This window comes from Betta splendens, chromosome 14, assembly GCF_900634795.4.
Source record: "Betta splendens chromosome 14, fBetSpl5.4, whole genome shotgun sequence".
NCBI lineage: Eukaryota > Metazoa > Chordata > Actinopteri > Anabantiformes > Osphronemidae > Betta > Betta splendens.
In genome coordinates this window covers 2,402,027-2,419,881 of record NC_040894.2, presented here as the reverse complement: position 1 = coordinate 2,419,881, position 17,855 = coordinate 2,402,027, and the positions used below count along the sequence as shown (strand labels likewise).

Below are 17,855 nucleotides of genomic sequence, written 5' to 3'. Positions count from 1 at the left end.
TGAAACAGTCACCAGAGATGTGCTTCAGGTGAGAGAACCACAGAGCAGCATTTGTGAGCTTTGTTTACCGCTGTCTGCATTGTTAAAATTGTCAAGCATGTGTAAAAGCTAGTTATCACTAAAAACCACTTTGCTTTTCTTCAAGTGGTGCACAAGTATCACAGTATCTATACTTGTATGCAACTGCTCAAGCCTGTTTAGGCCTTAATATGGTTCCTGTTCTTCTTCTTCTTATTATTATGATTAAAGCCATTAGATGTTAGTGAGTAATGAGTAATTAGTGTTCATATGTGTACTCTTGTAAATGTTGTGACTCAGCTTCCACGCCACCAGGGGCAGCCTGGTTTCACCCTTTTGGTTTTGTGTCCTTGTTTCTGTCTTGTATTTCCTTTAATTAGTTTGATTGGGTTCACCTGTCTTGTCTTGTATTTAAGAACTCAGTTTGTGCACAGTCTTTGTTGGTGCATTACATGTTACCGCGCCCTCGTGCCCTCTGTCCAGGTTTGCGTGTTGTTCACTGAGTGTGTGAGCTACTGTTGTCTGCATGTTCTGTGTTCTTAGTATGGTTTATTGGGTTTCCTGCTCTGCAGTGATCTTTAGTTAACCAGTGAGTTATGTGTTAGTTTTGCATTGTTTATTTCTGGCCTGTCCTGCACACACAGCGTCCTTAGTTCGTATTGTCCTCTGTCTGTATGTTTTAATTATTTAATCATTTATTTTCAGTCCTGTCTGAGGGTCGTGCATTCGGTCCTCCCTCTCAGTTCAGTTCGTAGGCCATTGTAGCCTGTTTTCCTGCTCAGTGAGCGTGTTTAAAGTACTGGTTAAGCCAAGTTTGACCCGTGCGGGTAACAGTAAAATTCCAATAAAGATGTATTTAAAAAGCAACACTGGGAAAAAAGGGTGGATCTGGCTTCAAGATCTAGTCCTACAGATATGACAAATAACAGAACAGAAATGTTTTATTAAAATATAAACCTTTTTTTAGAATAAATCATTAAATACACACAACACGATCAAATATAGCGTTCACTGTAGGTCAGCCTGCAGTTGCAATGCTGTGTTTTAGATCAGTGTTGCATTGCTGTAATAGAAAAAGGACTTTGGCTCCATCTTGTGATCATAATTATTCCATTGTTGTTGCAGTGGGTGTCCAACAGACGTCACCTAGGCTATGAACTAGTCACTGATGAATTCCTGACAGACTAGGAGCTAGTTTAGAGGGGAAAAAAACCTTCTACATTTTTCAGTAGATATATTTATTTCAAGTCATAAGAACAGTAATCTCCAATCGTGTTAATCTGAAGGAAGGAAGTCCCTGGTCAGTGTTTTTGGAGGTTTAAAGAGAGGTTGGTGTCTTTCAGAGAAAATCTTTATGATGAATGCTGGTCTATTTCTCTTAACATTTCTTAACACTGGAACTTCTGTCAAGACAATTTCAGTTTCATCATAACCTGGAAAATATGAAAAAAGTGCAGTTATTAGGCAGTTATTGTGAGGTTGTGGTGACAGTTGCGGTTCAGGAGAGAACGTGGAAGCTTCAGTGCAGTGACAGTGATAAAGCACTGTGACAGTACGGTGGTGGCTTCATACAGAGTTGTTGTCTGTTCTATCTTCAGTCTCTTTTTGTAGTTGCTTTCTTTTCATCCTTTCAGCTTCATTTTTCCATTATTGCCAGCATTATTTCATGCTTTTCCACAGTTTATTACCCAAATTATCAATTAGCTTCATTTTTAAATGAACCACCTTCTGGAAACCCATATTGTTTTGTCCATAAAGAAAGACAACTGATGCTGTCGTATCCATACTTTCCCCTCATGATATCAACAATCATATAAGTACCTTATTATAGTATTCACTGACTATCAGCCATGTCAGTGTCATATCATAGTGTACACATGAGTGTCCAATTAGTGTTCACTGATTAACACTTTCCCATGGAGATGAGAAAAAAATGTAGGCAAACTGAAAGGGAAACTGGTGAGTCGTTAAGTTTTTGAGTTTGCAGGATCGTAGGAGATCAGAGGTTATGCCTTTGGCCCCCGTCTCCCTGTTTTTGTAGAGGAGGATGAGGCTGAGCTGCATGACGTCTTCCACCGTCAGCAAACTCCTCCGATGACCACCAGCGGATCCCACTTCTGACACTAGATTGTAGAGGCAAAAATGTTGGGAACTGATGAATCAATCCAAGAGTCAATCGAAGTTGTCTTTCTATGGTTTATTCTTGCAAGAAGAGAAGTACGCAGAAACAGTGCATTTACAGTGCAGTTGCCCTGCGAGAGTGTAATTATGAAATCTCTATCTCTGTGCCTCCCTTTATTACTGGATTGTTGCTAAGGAGTGAAAATAATATATTTTTTATCTGCACAAACAGTTTTATGGTCATTCACAAATCAGTGAAAAGGGTTACATACAAAACAGCGGGTTCATAGATTTGATCATTTTATGCTGAATGCAATGTTTTGTTCTGTCACAATAGAAAACACCTTCACAAAGATTACATTTCCATTACATGATGTAAACTCATTCATCAATCACTGCAAGGATAACACCTTCACTGACACTTTCTCCACTACCAGCTCCACTACACAGCACCAAATATGTATTCCCAGTAGACACACAAAAGCAACTACAGGACACTGATGAGGGAGATACATGATGTAACAAACCGGTTTGCGTCGAAGCACAAAATGCCGCAGGCAGCACCACTGGAACAGAACTGCAGAGCCATAGCAGATGCAGCATGGCAGCAGAGATGTCTGTTTTCCCCTCATCCCGCTGACTTTTCACACAAAGTAAAAACTGTAACTCTCCTATTCAAAAAACTCTGTACAGACGTGTGTGTGCAGACAGGAACCAAACAATGCAACAGCTGTGCACTGTGGTGACTCTATTAAAACGGGTCAATCAATCAGAGGTGTGGGACATCAGTACCAGCACACTCCCACAGTCAGTCAGTAGACATTAAAAACGTCGCTGATCTCGCCCGTTTCCTGCAGACAACACCATACAGAAAACGGCTCCTGACGAATCACAGAATAGAACTATGAAAATAAAAATGTCAAGCTACAGGCTGCTTCCTGTACGTCTTTCATTCGGTGCGCTGAGAGCAAACATGCAAGGTGAAGCAGCCACATTGCCTGCAGCAGAACCAGACAAGCAGGGCCCAGCTCCCCAAAGCTGTGGCACGGACAATCTGCTACAGAGACACGTAGCTAACAAGCTTTTTTTCTAAACACAGTGAGAAACAGCGAATAATGTTGGCACCACACTCTCTCCCACCACCCGCCACCCTTGTACGCGTTCTTCTCTCCAATATTGGGCTTCGCTACGAAATGAAGGGGGAAGTGTCCAACAGTGCCAAGACGCTGGAGGCTCATAAAAAGTAAGGGGCAATAATGAATGTGTTTCTTTATGCACTGTGCTGCAGGGATCACAATGGGGAACCCAAGCGCTGCTGTGCTCACGCAGGCTGCTGGAGAAGCAAACCTCACGGATCACGAGCCAAACGCGGCGATCCGTGCAACACGGAACCCAACGCGGAGGATCGATCTCACCGCCGACCTGCACCCGGTGAAGGGGGAGCACGGCGAAAGCGCAGCACCAGCCAGCTAGCTAGCTAACCAAGTAAGTACCCCGCACACACACTCTCCCAAATTGTTTCCCCCAGGACCGTTTGCACTCTGACAAGGTGGGGATCAAACAATCACTGAGCTTACTATAGGCTATATTGCCTCGAGAGGAGTGGTGACCAGTAACAGAGGTATGTCTTAAAGCTGTATCCATGCACCCTGACCATGGAAGGTCTAGTTCAAGTACACATGTAACTGGTGGGGTGGTCTCAGCAGACAAAGAGACACACAGCTTCACGTTCTTGGGTTTGGAAGCTACGTCCAGGGTGTACCAGGCAGAGACAGGTCATAAACTATTAGTCAGTCAAACAGAATGTCAGACACCTAAACCTGGTGTACGACAAACTTGAATGTTTGCATAAGTATGTTCAGTGCTGAACATAAGAAGTCATACACTATACGATGACTGCATAGAATAAGAAAGAAACAATTTTCCAGTCACAGAACATCCTGGGACCATATGGTTTCGTTTAGTTAGACAATTGTCTCTCCAGTGTGAACACATTGGTGTGCCCGTAAACTACTTCTTTGAGAGAATGCTTTTCCGCACTGTTCACATGAGTAAGGTTTCTCTCCAGTGTGAACACGCTGATGTGCTCGTAAACTACTTCTTTGAGGGAACCTTTTACCACACTGTTCACATGAGTGAGGTTTCTCTCCAGTGTGAATACGTTTGTGTGCATGAAAATGACTGAGCCAAGAGAACACTTTCCCACACAGTTTACATGAGTAGGGTTTCTCTCCAGTGTGAACACGCTGGTGTGCTCGTAAACTACTTTTTTGAGAGAAAGCTTTTCCACACTGTTCACATGAGTGAGGTTTCTCTCCAGTGTGAATACGTTTGTGTGCATGTAAATGACTGGGACAAGAGAAAGCTTTTCCACACTGTTCACATGAGTGAGGCCTTTCTCCAGTGTGAACACGTTTGTGTGCGAGTAATCTACTGCTGTGAGAAAACACTTTCCCACACTGTTCGCATGAATGAGGTTTTTCTCCAGCATGAATACGTTTGTGTGCCTGTAACTGACTGAGCTGAAAGAAAGCTTTTCCACACTGTTCACAGGAGTGAGGTTTTTCTCCAGTGTGAACACGTTTGTGTGCAAGTAATCTACTGTTGTAATAGAAGGCTTTTCCACACTGCTCACAGGAATGAGGCTTTTCTCCTGTGTGAATACGTTGGTGTGCATTTAAATGACTGACACAAGAAAATGCTTTTCCACACTGTTCACATGAGTGAGATTTCTCTCCAGTGTGAATACGTTTATGTGCTAGTAAACTAAGGCTGTGAGAGAAAGTTTTCCCACATTGTTCACATGAGTGAGATTTCTCTACAAAGTGAATACGTTGGTGTTCCTGTAACTCGCTGAGCTGAAAGAATGCTTTTCCACACTGTTTACATGAGTGTGGTTTCTCTCCAGTGTGAATACGTTGGTGTTCCTGTAACTCACTGAGCTGAAAGAATGCTTTTCCACACTGTTGACATGAGTGAGATTTCTTTACAGTGTGAATACGTTGATGTTTCAATAAATTACTGCTCCTCGAGAAAGCTTTTCCACACTCTTCACATGAGTGAGGTTTCTCTCCAGTGTGAACACGTTTGTGTGCAAGTAATGTACTGCTGTAAAAAAACGCTTTTCCACACTGTTCACATGAATGGCGTTTCTCTCCAGTGTGAACACGTTTGTGTGCCCGTAACTGACTGAGCTGAAAAAATGTTTTTCCACATTGTTCACATGAATGAGGTTTCTCTCCAGTGTGAACAAGTTTGTGTGCCTGTAAGTTTGTGCGCCGAGTGAACACTTTTCCGCACTGTTCACATGAATGGGGCTTCTCTCCAGTGTGAAACCGTTGGTGTGCACGTAAACTACTGCTGTGAGAGAAAGCTTTCCCACACTGTTCACATAAATGAGGCTTCTCTCCAGTGTGAACATGTTTGTGTGCGCGTAAACCACTGCTGTAAGAGAAAGCTTTCCCACAATGTTCACATGAGTACGGTTTCTCTCCGGTGTGAACACGTTGGTGTACCAGTAAATCGCTGAGGCGAGAGAACGCTTTTCCACACTGTTCACAGGTGTGCCGTTTCTCTCCAGTGCGACCACAACAGTAGATTCTTAAATCCTTTGACCTGTAGAAAGCTACACCACATTGGATGCACGTGTGTGGTACTTCTCCAGTATAAATTTGATGATGGGTCCCTAAGTTATGTTTTGCAGAGAAAGTTTTGCCACACTGGTCACAGCCATATAGTTTTTCTCCAGAGTGAACCTTTTGATGATTCTTTAGCTCCGATGTTTCGGCGAGGGCCTGGCTACATTGCTGACAGAGACACAGCCCTGAAGCTCTTCTTCCTTTGTGTTCCTAAAGTGTTAGATACAGAAAAGGAAAGTATTAGGAGACAGTGCAATAGAAAGAATCCTAACCAGTAACATAACACTCTGGCAAGGGAAATGCACTGATTTTGAGTGAGTGAACAACAACATTTTAGATCATATTTTCAAGTTTATTATATAGTTATAGTTATATTAAAAAGAGTATATCTCTGCAACCACAAGGGTTATTGGGATGCATTTAATGTCATAATGTAGGGGACACTTGTGAGATGTGATATTATGTGTATAAAATTAGTAAGTGTTACTGATGAAATGTTACAAATAAAACAACTTCTCTTCCGTATGGTGGAGTTCGTGGAAGCAAGTCATTTGAGTCTGAAGCTGAATCACTGTAGTATTTTGACTCTGAAGTATCACCTAAATGCAATACACACTGTTGATGTCAGCAAATCACCCACCTAAAACAGCAGAGGGAGACCTTAGCAGACTACATTGAATGTAGCTTGTGGGAGAAGTATACAACAAAGGCAAAGCAAGCTAATAAATGTGTGGTTAGATAAGTGGTTAGCTACAAACCGCAGGCCAATTAGTGCTGTCGGAGATGTCGGTCTAAGGAACGTTAATAGAATCTCTGCAAGTTACAGCACTTGTGAGCCTCCCTCATGAAGTTACTGTAACAGCAGCATTAAAATATGACGACATAGTTTTTAGTGGTTGTCACTGCTGCCTCAGAGCCAGAAGGAGACCAGGAGTCTCTGTGGAGTTTACATTGTCTCCCGAGTCTTATCTCCCACAGTCAGGTTGACTGGAGCTGCTGCAGATCTTCACGGAACAAAACTCTATGCTTGCTTTGTTTATTTATGTTTTGTATATTTTGTATATTTAAGTTTTATTATTCAAACGTTTTGTTTGAGATTTAAAGAGTCAAAATAAAAATGTAGTTTTAAAAAACCCTGATAAGGGATTTCTAATAGGCAAAACATCAAATAATATTTTACATTTTTAATCAGATTAATTGAAAAATAATCAACAGATTAATCAATCACCAAAATAACCGTTAGTTGCAGCTTTGATTAAAATATAACATCTTTCAGTGGCTGTCACTGTTGCCCAAGAGTCTCTGGAGTTTACGTGTTCTTTGCTGCAGCTGCAACTGCTTCAACTGAACAAAACTATTAAAAAGCTTGCTTTTTTATATATATTTTGAAGAATGAATATATATTACACTTTTACCCTCATAAGGGATTTATATCAAAATTTCTCACAAAGAAAAGAATCACTGGGAAACTACTCTGCCCCTCGGGGACTTTTGCCTCCGGTCACGTGTGGATTCCTGGTTTCCCGTGGGTCTGGAGCCTCTGTCCATCAAGGATGCAGAGGATCTATTCATATTTTGGACTATGATAACAGGGCTACTCATGCTTGGCCTTGGCAGTGCCCTGCTTTATCGTAAGATTGGAAAATCTGCAGCCGGCTTATTGGCGTGTCCACCGGCCGTGAAGCTACAAACCCTGGTGGGGCCAAGGTTACTCAGCTGACGGAATTACAAGAGGACGGCCTGGTTTGATGAACTGACAAGTAACATCTCAGCTCGTTCACAGGAATTGCATCAGAGGATGACCCGGATGGAGGGACGGACTAGTAAGATCTCAGCCCGTTCAGAGGAAGAGAAGAGACTGAGGCATAACATCTGCAGACAGACTGAACACTTGGTGAATATGGTGACAGCCTTCTCTGACAGGATGAGATGTCGCGGGGACCCACTGGACCCACAAGAGGCCATGAAGCCCTGAGTTCTGACCGATTGGACTATTGATCTGGACATATTAGTCATGGATCGCTAAAATACTATTAGAATTGGCTGTGTATTATTCTGTGCCTTCTCCCCCACCCCTCCCTTCCCGGGTCCAATCTACTGTTGGACTGGCTTGTAAACATCTTGGTCGGCCTCAATAAAGCAATAAAGCTCTTTCTGATTCTGATAATTAGCGAAACATTTTTTTTATCTGATTCGCCCATTAATGGAAAAAATAATTGGACAATTGATTACCAAAATAATCGTTAGATACGGCCCTAACTGTTACCTCATCTTGGTTCATCAGATCACATAACCAAACTAATGATTCCTGCAAAAACTCCTATGAAGAGAGACCAACAGATAACGAACAGTGAAAACATGAGTGGAGAGAGCATCGCATCAGCTACAGAACAATTCCGAGAACAGACTGGAGTGTGTTTGAACACTAGGACCTAGAGGAGCACACACGACATCTGTGCTCTCACACACTTCAGTGTTGATTATGTAACAGTGAATAGTAGAAAAGGTTCTTTTAGAGGAGACTGAAGACTTCAGCAACATCACACAGTAGGTGGGGCAGCACCTAAATCACTATAAACCCAGCAACACAGAGCAACTGAACCCGTTCCTCTCACGTTTTGCTGCACTGATGGCAGTAAAGCTGATACTAAATCGTCTCATCAAGCCTGAAGCCGCCCACAATTGTACCACAGTCAGAGAAAGACCAGCAGCATCAGTCTCAACATGTACTGACCAGTTGCTTTGGATGCTAGTTATAATGAAATGTCCTGTCCTGCCTCACTTCCTGTTCACTAACAGATGGACAGCAGACATTCCCGCTACGCCTTCAATGCCACCATGTAGCCAGTGGAAGTGCAGTTATGCTCTGCTGTGCTGTGCTTTACCAGCTCCGGCATCAAAACAACACTAACGGGCAGACTGATAAATTAAAGTCCTCTCCTGCACAGAGCACAAGGAGGGTCATTACCTCCAAAGATCTCTACACTTCACACCGTGTCATTACAGCAGCAGCATGTTAGGTTCTGCACGCAGGCAGAACACGGCATGTTCAAGGTTGTGCCCTTTCAGGGCATTGAGACTTAGGACCAGTCTTAAACAGTACAACAGAACTAATCAATGCAAACAAAACACCCCGATTTAACCGGCTGCCTTTTCTAGTGGAACAACAACATACACAACATTATTGTAACAACAAATTTTATACTTACTAACATTTATTTATATCTTGTTCAGTAGTATTGAGTATTTTGTCACTTTTGATTGTCAAATCTACATTTGTGCAATGACAACAACTATATCTCAGTCTAACACACACATGATCAGTTTCCATTTTTTACATGATGCTTTTATCCTGCACAGAATTAAGTACACTACGTGACTGAGCTGTAATGATGTTTAGATTTCCGCTGTTCTGTCACAGAACATCCACATATTTGCATTAGTGTCGCTATGATCAGCTTTTAGCGGTGAATCAGCACCGACCTGTTGATCGGCGTGGTCGGGGTCCTGTTGCTCCTGCTTTATTCCGCTAATGGACCGGTCCTGCTCGCCTAATCTCGAGTCCTGCTCTTCCTCCTTTATTCCGCTAATGGACCGGTCCTGCTCGCCTAATCTCGAGTCCTGCTCTTCCTCCTTTATTCCGCTAATGCACCGGTCATGCTCGGTTAAATTCTGGTCCTGTTCGGTTAAACTCGGGTCGTGCTGTTCCTCCTTTATAACGCTAATGGACCGGACCTGTTCGGTTAAACTCGGGTCCTGTTGCTCCATCTTTATTCCGTTGATGGACCGGTCCTGCTGCTCCTGCTTTATTCCGCTAATGGACCGGTCATGCTCGGTTAAATTCGGGTCCTGTTCGGTTAAACTCGGGTCGTGCTGTTCCTCCTTTATAACGCTAATGGACCGGACCTGTTCGGTTAAACTCGGGTCCTGTTGCTCCATCTTTATTCCGTTGATGGACCGGTCCTGCTGCTCCTGCTTTATTCCGCTAATGGACCGGTCCTGCTCAGTTAAACTCGGGTCCTGTTGCTCCATTTTTATTCTGCTAATGGACCGGTCCTGCTGCTCCATCTTTAATCCGCTAATGTACCGGTCCTGTTCGGTTAAACTCGGGTCCTGCTGCTCCATTTGGTCTAGATGAACGTCCACCTCCTCTTCTTTTATTTCGAGTTTGTACTGATCCATTTTGATCCTGGTTGCTAAAGCAGCTCTCTGCTCTGGCTATGGTCTCTACGATGGCAGAACAAAGACACCAGATCTCACAGGGTCCCGCCCAGTCTTTATCTTCTTCGGTGGTGTTCTTTTTCTTCTTTGTTAGTGTTTTTTGGCGGCTTTCATGTTTAAGTTGCACTTCCGCCACCTACCGTGTTCTACATCACTCCCACCCTCAAACCCAGCAATGTTGCCAGATGTACGAAAACTATCGTATATATATGAAAAAAACGATCGTATTTATACGATAGTTTTGTGGTCTGCACGGTCTAAGATATCGTAGAGCCAATATACGATAGTCATGACACTCCTGCATGTGTTTGTCTTGATTTCGTTTTGATTGACGCGCACATCACTAGAAACGGTAATCACGTGTAGCTGATTGGCTCTTCCCCTCTGTCAATCACGTCAGAAGCGCTGCTGATTGGTTCGATGATCTGCTCGTCTTTGTTTGCACAGTTGCGCCGTTCATAGCATCGTGACAAGAGCGAAAATAAGAAAACGCGAGTTTGGAACCAAAGTAAACTAGTAAAAGAAAAGACTTCGGTGGTGCAGTGAGCAAAGCAAGCAGCTTTATCGGCCTGTCTGTGAGTTGGACGCTACGCTTTAGGGACGGATTCAACCTGTTGAATGAGACCGAATCCTTTTGCCGCTGCTGCGGTGTTCAAGGTGTGTCAGACATTACAGTGCAAAAGAAAACACAACCTATTTGATTTCTGTAGCTTATGTGCAAATAATATATGTTTGTTATTAAATGCACTGCTTTATAAAGGTGCTTTTATTTCATACAATAGTTTGGGTCAAAATACGATCATTTTAAAGCGACGGTACCATATTTCTTTGGTTCCCATCTGGCAACACTGGCTGTTAAGCTCCTGTATGCATTTTGTATTCACCACTTATACAACTAAAAATACGTAATGTGTACTAATCTGTTAGTGTACTATGTAAAAACCACAGCAATGTTAACCTTTCCATGTTGCTGCCACTGGGCACGCGAGCATTTCGGTTTCTCTGCAAAATAGAATGCAAGATCAAATTAAACATCAGTGACCAAGAAAGACAGAAAGTGAGATGTGGTCAGTCGGTGCTAAACTAATGTATCAAAACACTGAAGACTGAAATAAATCTGCTTTCAGTTTACCAATCAATTCATGTTTGACATTTGCTTGAACTGCCTTTTAAACCTTTTGCCTTTTTAAACTTTACACAGCTTAACTGAGTTGTATAAAATTCTAAAAAGGCTCCTTGAGTCTGTTAAAGCCAGTAATTCCACCACACAGAGATGTAGAAACTTATAATTACCTTAAAACTTAAAATCACATGTACAGTACGGTTACAAGCACAATATAGACTGTTGGCGCAATGGCTGTCTTGTGTATAGACTTAAGATAACATTGCATCAGACCTGAGTCTTGTCTTCGTCTTTTATAAACATTAAACAGCAATGTTTGTTTACAGTTTATTGAAACAGCAATTTTAAAAGAGGCTATTTTGTTTACAATTTTACTTAATAGTAACTTCAAAGCAAAGTTAGGGTAAAAGTACAGAACATGAAATTTCCTTCAAAACAGGAAATAACACACTGTAAAGCTTTAGAAGTAAATACATGAACAGTGCAACTGATGGTATAAGCTAAGATTCCTAACGCTTCCTTTTTAAAGGTCCCAGCACTTGCAAGATTCACTTTTGGGGTATTCTGATATATTTCTGACTCTGGTTAATGTTAACACAGTTCAGTTACAACAATTCTATTAGATTAAATCTATTATGAGCAATATGTTTCTTCTGCACATTGCTACTTTGTGTTGGGTCTTCTTTCCGTAGCAGACTTCACTCTAACATCAGAGTAGACTATTTCATTTTCACCATTATCTGAAAAAGGTAACGACAGATTTAAAAAAATCAAACGGCAAAATGAAAAGAATGTGTTTGTCTTACCTTCATCAGCCACAGGTCTTGGAGTCTTATGTAAGTGTCTTACATAAAGAAACAGAGCCAAAAGCAGAAGCAAAGCACATACGCTGGCTACCACAGCGACAGTCACAGTCACAAAAGGAGAGTGAATGGAACCTACAGAACACAGTAACACACAGTAAATATGGAAAATATCAAGATTCTTCAGTTTTTATTATAGAAAATTATTGTAATAGACATGCACTTCAATTAAAGTGATTAGGTAAGTTTACCTCTACAGCTCCTGAGCTGGATCACAGTTTGTTCTGAGCTGATGTCGTTCTGAGTGATACATGCTAAGTTTCCAGTGAGCTGGCCGTGTAAGCTGATGGTGACATTGGAAACCTCAGATGTTGGTTTATTTGTGCTCTCAGCTCTGGTCTGTATCAATATGTTGTTGTCCAAACTCCAAATGAACTCTACTCCGTCTCCCTCAGTGGAGCAGCAGACGACAGACTGTTCTGGTGACAAACACGTCTGCGACACCTCTGGTTTTGACACTGGAGCTGGAGGACAATGAATATCTTTACAAATTCAACCTCAAATTTTAATTTAAAAAGTTCTGCAAATTACCGCCAGTAAATAACAGTTTCAATTTCTAGTTTAATTTAGATCATGGATTATTCCATCATGTTCCTCAGACTAAGAAAAAAAATCTGGTAAATCTGATAAATGGGATTGTTGTTTTAAATCTAGTTAGTATGGGGGGAAAGGCAACTTACAGAATATCTTCATAAATTCAGCCAGTTTTACTTTTTGTCTCTAAATGATCGACCATGTAGACCAACAAACTAAAGCTCAGTATTTATTTACATGATAGAATATGTATATACACTTATTTTCTTACAGTTGTGTAACTGAATTGATCTGAATTAATGATATGTACAGTATTTGATTTTTACCTACCTTGTACATTTAGATGAACAGTGACTTTGTTCTGCAAAGTTCCATTGGATAGGAATATTTCCAAAGTGTATTTTCCAGAGTGGCTCTTTGTTGCTTTACCGAGGTTGATGGTTCCACTGTTGGTGATTTTGGGCACAACCTGGCTGTGTGATTGTGCATACTCCCCTTTCAGAGTGACCAAGCGGTTTTTGACTTTAAAAATCAGATATTTGTCATCTTTCTTCACTGTTATCTCTGTATTAGTGGCATTTGCTGTATTTGCTAGAGAAAAACACAGTGTCTGCCCTTCTGCTGCAGTATACAGGCGTCCTTCCTTAGCGTCAGAGAACACGCATTCAGTAGATGCTGAAAACAATAAGCCAGTTGTCCTATTTGTTTGTATTTGAATTTGATACTTGTACGTGACAGAGTTTTTTTAATTTAAGAATTTTAAACATGTATTGGGTACCTTTTGCCAGAGCTGTTGTAGCCAGAACGATAATCACATAGATGGAAGTCATTGTTTGCCTGAGATACTGTAATACAAAAAGGTTATGTGAATGTATATAACTATATGAAATAGATTCATATAAATACTTAGTCTGCCCTCATAATAAAAATTGTCTGAAAAACGAATTAATTACAAAAATTGTAAGATGCAACTCACCAGATTCACAGTTACTGTTGACTCTTTATCAGTGACCTATGTCAGTGTTCCACTGACAGTAGACTGTTTTTTTTTTTTATAAAGGAAGTGGTTCTTGTCTTGCCCACAATGTTGCAGTAGTCTTTAAAAGATACATGTTGCACTGGGTTAAAATCGGATGATTCAACTGTACTCTTGGTTGTGTTGAGCTATTGTCTTTGCATAACAAATGAATTTAGGATGCATTGACATAAACCACATAAAAAACATTTTAAAAAAAAAATTTTTTGACCTTTGTTTACCGTAAAGCCAATTTTTTTTTTAAAATCATTTAACATTACAGTTTGAAAGGTCATGGACATTTATCTCACATACGTGTAACAGATGTAAAACAATATTAAACACAATTTTAATAATTTTAGTAACTGCACATGTATTTATGTAAAGCGTATGTTCTCATTTGCATTTGGGTTGCACCCAAATATTCAGATATCTGAATACTCATTTGTTGAACAGGTTCAGTTACTGTAAGTTCTATATACATGGCTGGATGTTTGGTTTTGTGTTCTAAACATTCAGAGAACATCCATCCATTTTCTAAGCCGCTTATTCCCATATGCGGGGTCATGCATAACCCAGCTGACTATGGGCGAGAGGCAGGGTACACGCTGGACAGGTCGCCAGTCCATCGCAGGGCAACACAGAGACATACAACCATTCACACACACACCCACACCTACGGGCAATGGAGAGAGTCCAATCAACCTAATGCACGTCTTTGGACTGTGGGAGGAACCCGGAGAACCCGGAGAGAGAGAGAACCCACGCAAGCACGGCAAGAACGTGCAAACTCCACACAGAAAGGCACCAGGGCCGAATCGAACCCAGAACCTTCTTGCTGTGAGGCGACGGTGCTACCCACCGCACCGCCGTGCCGCCCTGCAGAGAACTTATGTTTGCTTATTGTTTGTGTTAATTACTTATCCTACAGTAGCAGTGAGTTTATGTATTTAATGAATGATTTTTGACTTTTACTTCCTATGTTGGGTCGTGCATTTATGATCTTCCCTCTACCTTTTACTGTAACATGTTCAGCGGTTGCGGCCAAGGAGACGTGAAAGGTTTGTGTGAACAGTATTTTAGTAGCGCAACGTGGTCGCACCTGTGCCGCGTGCTCTGGGGCCGTAGCGGCACGTGTTCCTCCGCTCAGTGTGAGCGGGTTTAACCCGGACTCTGAGAGCAGTAAAGTGTAAAGCAATGTCCCTCACTCCTCCAATAGTTATAGTTATCAACATTGTTCATGTTTACCTTAGATTAAATGTCTAAAGTGAAGATAAAAAAGTGGGTGTGTGTGTGTGTGTGTGTGTGTGTGTGTGTGTGTGTGTGTGTGTGTGTGTGTGTGTGTGTGTGTGTGTGTGTGTGTGTGTGTGTGTGTGTGTGTGTGTGATGTTAATATGTTTGTTTAATGTCCTTAATGTTAGTAATTAAGTAACGTATGAACACAGTTAGGACTAGTGCAAATGTCAATCATGAATTCATGGATAAAAGCATGGATTTATTTAAGTTTAAGTAAGTCTCTAAAACTAGTAGTGTGAAGCTGTATGAAACCCCCAGAAAGGAACACCTCAGGTCTGTAGAAGCCAGTAAACCCACCACATAAAGATGTGCAAACTTCTAATAAACTTAAAACATAATAACATGTACTACACAATTAGTGGCACGATATAGACTGACACTAAAAATAGTGCTGCATCACAAAAAGAGAGGTCTTGTCATGTATGAAGGTCACTGGCCAAGAAGTTGAGAAAAAGATATACAGTATTTAAGAATTTTTTTTGTCTTTTATAAACACTAAACAGCAATGCGAGTTTACAGTCTATTTATTAAAAGTATAAATGGATGATTCAAGCAGCAGTTGTAAAATCGACTATTTTTTACAATGTGTCAATCAACTAATGAGGGAGCTCTATCTTGAGTTCTATCAGTATATGAAACCTGTACAAACTTTAACAGATGGAAATTACAGGAATAACACAAATACAAACTGTGAAGCTTTAGCAGTGAATACATGAACAATAAACCTGTAATGTTTCCTAAACAACATTTTCATCCACTTCCTGCTTCTTCTGAAAGTTCCTTTCAGGTGAAAAAGTAATGGCCCCCCTTGTACTGTGGGTAAAATACAAGTTAAGACAGTCAGTAAACAACAAAGAAAAACAAATTTGACTTTTATTATACATTTGTGCTACTGTAAGGTCTGAACTACTTTATTTCCATGTTTACTTTGTTCCCTCTCCTACAGATTGTGTCCTGACTCATACAATCATACATTTTAATGCCAATTATTTTAATAGGTTTGTATTCACATAGAGAGAATACACAATATTCAGCACACAATAAAGCATAGGCTATCAAATTTAATTATAAAAGCAATATTTTAAAATTATTTTGAGAAGTGAACCCTGTCCGATTCATCGATCAATTTATACTGGGTTACAAATGTTCTGTCTCTTATGTCAGAACGGGCGAGGTGACGAACCCAAATGTACAGCACAACACGGATGTCGGTTTGTGGAGTTTAATGAGCACAGGCTGCTCAGACAGGCACAGGTCAGGACACAGGGAGGCAGAGATGCCAGTAAAGCAGAGATCAGGAAAACAGTGGTCGAAAGCACAGAACAGGCGAGGCAGAGTCAGGGCAAGAACAAGGTACAGTACCCATGGTACACACAGTACACATAGTACACACGGTACACACGGTACACACAGTACACACGGTACACACAGTACACACAGTACACACGGTACACAGGCTAGATTTGTTAGACTGTTGCTGTTTCGTCTTAGAAGCCATTTATTACCTGCACATTGCTACTTTGCATACAGTCTTCTTTCCTTTGCAGGCGTCATTGTAACAGTATAGTAGACAATTTCATATTGAGCATTATCTGAAAAAGGTAACAGAAAATATGTCAAAAATATGTTTTATTGACACTAGTCTAATGCTGATTACTGTTATCATGAATCAGTAATCTTCAAAAATGTTTAATATACTGTATATGTTTTACATTAATATTTGGCAAAATAAAATGCAAAGTGTATGATAATAGATGCTGTCTGGAAAGAATGAAGAATGAGTTTGTCTTACCTTCTACAGCCACAGGTCTTACATAAAGAATCAGAGCCAAAAGCAGAAGCAAAGCGCATACGCTGACTATCACAGCGACAGTCACAGTGACAGAAGGAGGGTGAATGGAACCTACAGAACACAGTAACACACAGTAAATATGGAAACTACCAACTGTCTTCTGTCCCCCACAGTTGTTTCTTATATAGTAAATTATTGTAGTACTTTAATGTGATCAGATAAGTTTACCTTTACAGCTCCTGAGCTGGATCACAGTTTGTTCTGAGCTGATGTCGTTCTGAGTGATACATGCTAAGTTTCCAGTGAGCTGGCCGTGTAAGCTGATGGTGACATTGGAAACCTCAGATGTCGGTTTATTTGTGCTCTCAGCTCTGGTCTGTATCAATATGTTGTTGTCCAAACTCCAAATGAACTCTACTCCGTCACCCTCAGTGGAGCAGCAGACGACAGACTGTTCTGGTGACAAACACGTCTGTGACACCTTTGGATTTGAGACTGGAGCTGGAGCTGGAGGACAATGCACATCTTTATAAATCCTTTATAAAACACCTTTGCAAATTACCATTTTTAATAACAATTTCAGCTCCCATTTCTATTTATATTGTGGACAATTAAAATATTCATTAATTTTAAAGGCCCCCCGCACACACACATATACACACATGCACAAGCATTTCAAATCAAATCAAATCAATATTTGATGAAGATAGTGTAAATGTTCATTCAAATGCATCCTATGTGTTACAATAAAACTTTTTAAATCTATATTGCTGTTTAAATTTCACGTAAATGCATTTACCTTGTACTTCTAGATGAAAGTTGGTTGTGTGTGATAATTGACCTTCATGGTTAAAGGTTTCCAGCAGGTAATTTCCAGAATCTGTCGTTCTCACCACGTCAAGTGTCATAGTTGTATTTGTTAATTGTGTAATACGACTTCTATAGTCCTCATTTATATCCTCTACCTTGTCATTGTTTACCCTAAAAATGTTAATGTTATTCTTTTTCAAATGTGTTTTTTTCTTGTGAGTGAGTATTTGAAAGGTCAGTGGCTCATCAAGTTTTGCAATGCAGAGCTGAGTAGTTTCATTCACTTCAATTTTGCATTTCAGAGCTCCTGATAGAAAAAACAAAATGACTCATTAGAAAACTTTTATATAATAGTAAAGGATTATTGTGTGTGTTTTTTTTTAATGAAAACAGGTTTTTTTGACCTGCTCTACTCTGTAAATAC

At 40.6% G+C, this 17,855-nt stretch overlaps 2 protein-coding genes across 5 annotated transcripts; both read right to left on the bottom strand.

Moving 5' to 3' along the window:
* Positions 1–2,200: 2,200 nt before the first annotated feature.
* On the bottom strand, positions 2,201–10,153 carry LOC114869337 (zinc finger protein 345-like). Of its 2 annotated transcripts, none has more exons than XM_055502061.1 (2): positions 9,513–10,153; positions 2,201–5,987 (listed from the first exon to the last, which is right to left on the bottom strand). In XM_055502061.1, the coding sequence occupies exons 1-2, from the start codon at positions 9,957–9,959 to the stop codon at positions 4,104–4,106; spliced, it is 2,331 nt and encodes a 776-aa protein (XP_055358036.1). In that variant the 5' UTR covers positions 9,960–10,153; the 3' UTR covers positions 2,201–4,103. The 2 variants fall into 2 exon arrangements, with proteins under 2 accessions (XP_055358036.1, XP_029029330.1); XM_029173497.3 differs by having other exon boundaries at positions 9,261–10,142.
* A 1,264-nt stretch (positions 10,154–11,417) lies between these two features.
* Positions 11,418–17,727, bottom strand: LOC114869344 (uncharacterized). Of its 3 annotated transcripts, XM_055502068.1 has the most exons (5): positions 17,421–17,727; positions 16,850–17,128; positions 16,622–16,732; positions 16,335–16,421; positions 15,219–15,642 (listed from the first exon to the last, which is right to left on the bottom strand). In XM_055502068.1, exons 1-4 carry the CDS (start codon positions 17,527–17,529, stop codon positions 16,345–16,347), a joined length of 576 nt encoding a protein of 191 aa, XP_055358043.1. In that variant the 5' UTR covers positions 17,530–17,727; the 3' UTR covers positions 15,219–15,642; positions 16,335–16,344. The 3 variants fall into 3 exon arrangements, 2 of the variants coding, with proteins under 2 accessions (XP_055358042.1, XP_055358043.1); XR_008692458.1 differs by lacking the exons at positions 15,219–15,642; positions 16,335–16,421; positions 16,622–16,732 and adding exons at positions 11,418–11,861; positions 11,928–12,448; XM_055502067.1 differs by lacking the exons at positions 15,219–15,642; positions 16,335–16,421; positions 16,622–16,732 and adding an exon at positions 11,418–12,448.
* Between the last annotated feature and the right edge of the window lie 128 nt (positions 17,728–17,855).

Coding starts and splice junctions, on each gene's coding strand:
- LOC114869337 (XM_029173497.3), bottom strand. CDS start 9,959: ATGGATCAGTACAAACTCGAAATAAAAGAAGAGGAGGTGGACGTTCAT. Junction 5,988..9,260: donor CCGACCACGCCGATCAACAG/GTCGGTGCTGAT, acceptor CTAACACTTTAG/GAACACAAAGGAAGAAGAGC.
- LOC114869344 (XM_055502067.1), bottom strand. CDS start 17,529: ATGACACTTGACGTGGTGAGAACGACAGATTCTGGAAATTACCTGCTG. Junction 17,129..17,420: donor CTTTCATCTAGAAGTACAAG/GTAAATGCATTT, acceptor ATTGTCCTCCAG/CTCCAGCTCCAGTCTCAAAT. Junction 12,449..16,849: donor CCAGCTCAGGAGCTGTAAAG/GTAAACTTATCT, acceptor ATTGTCCTCCAG/CTCCAGTGTCAAAACCAGAG.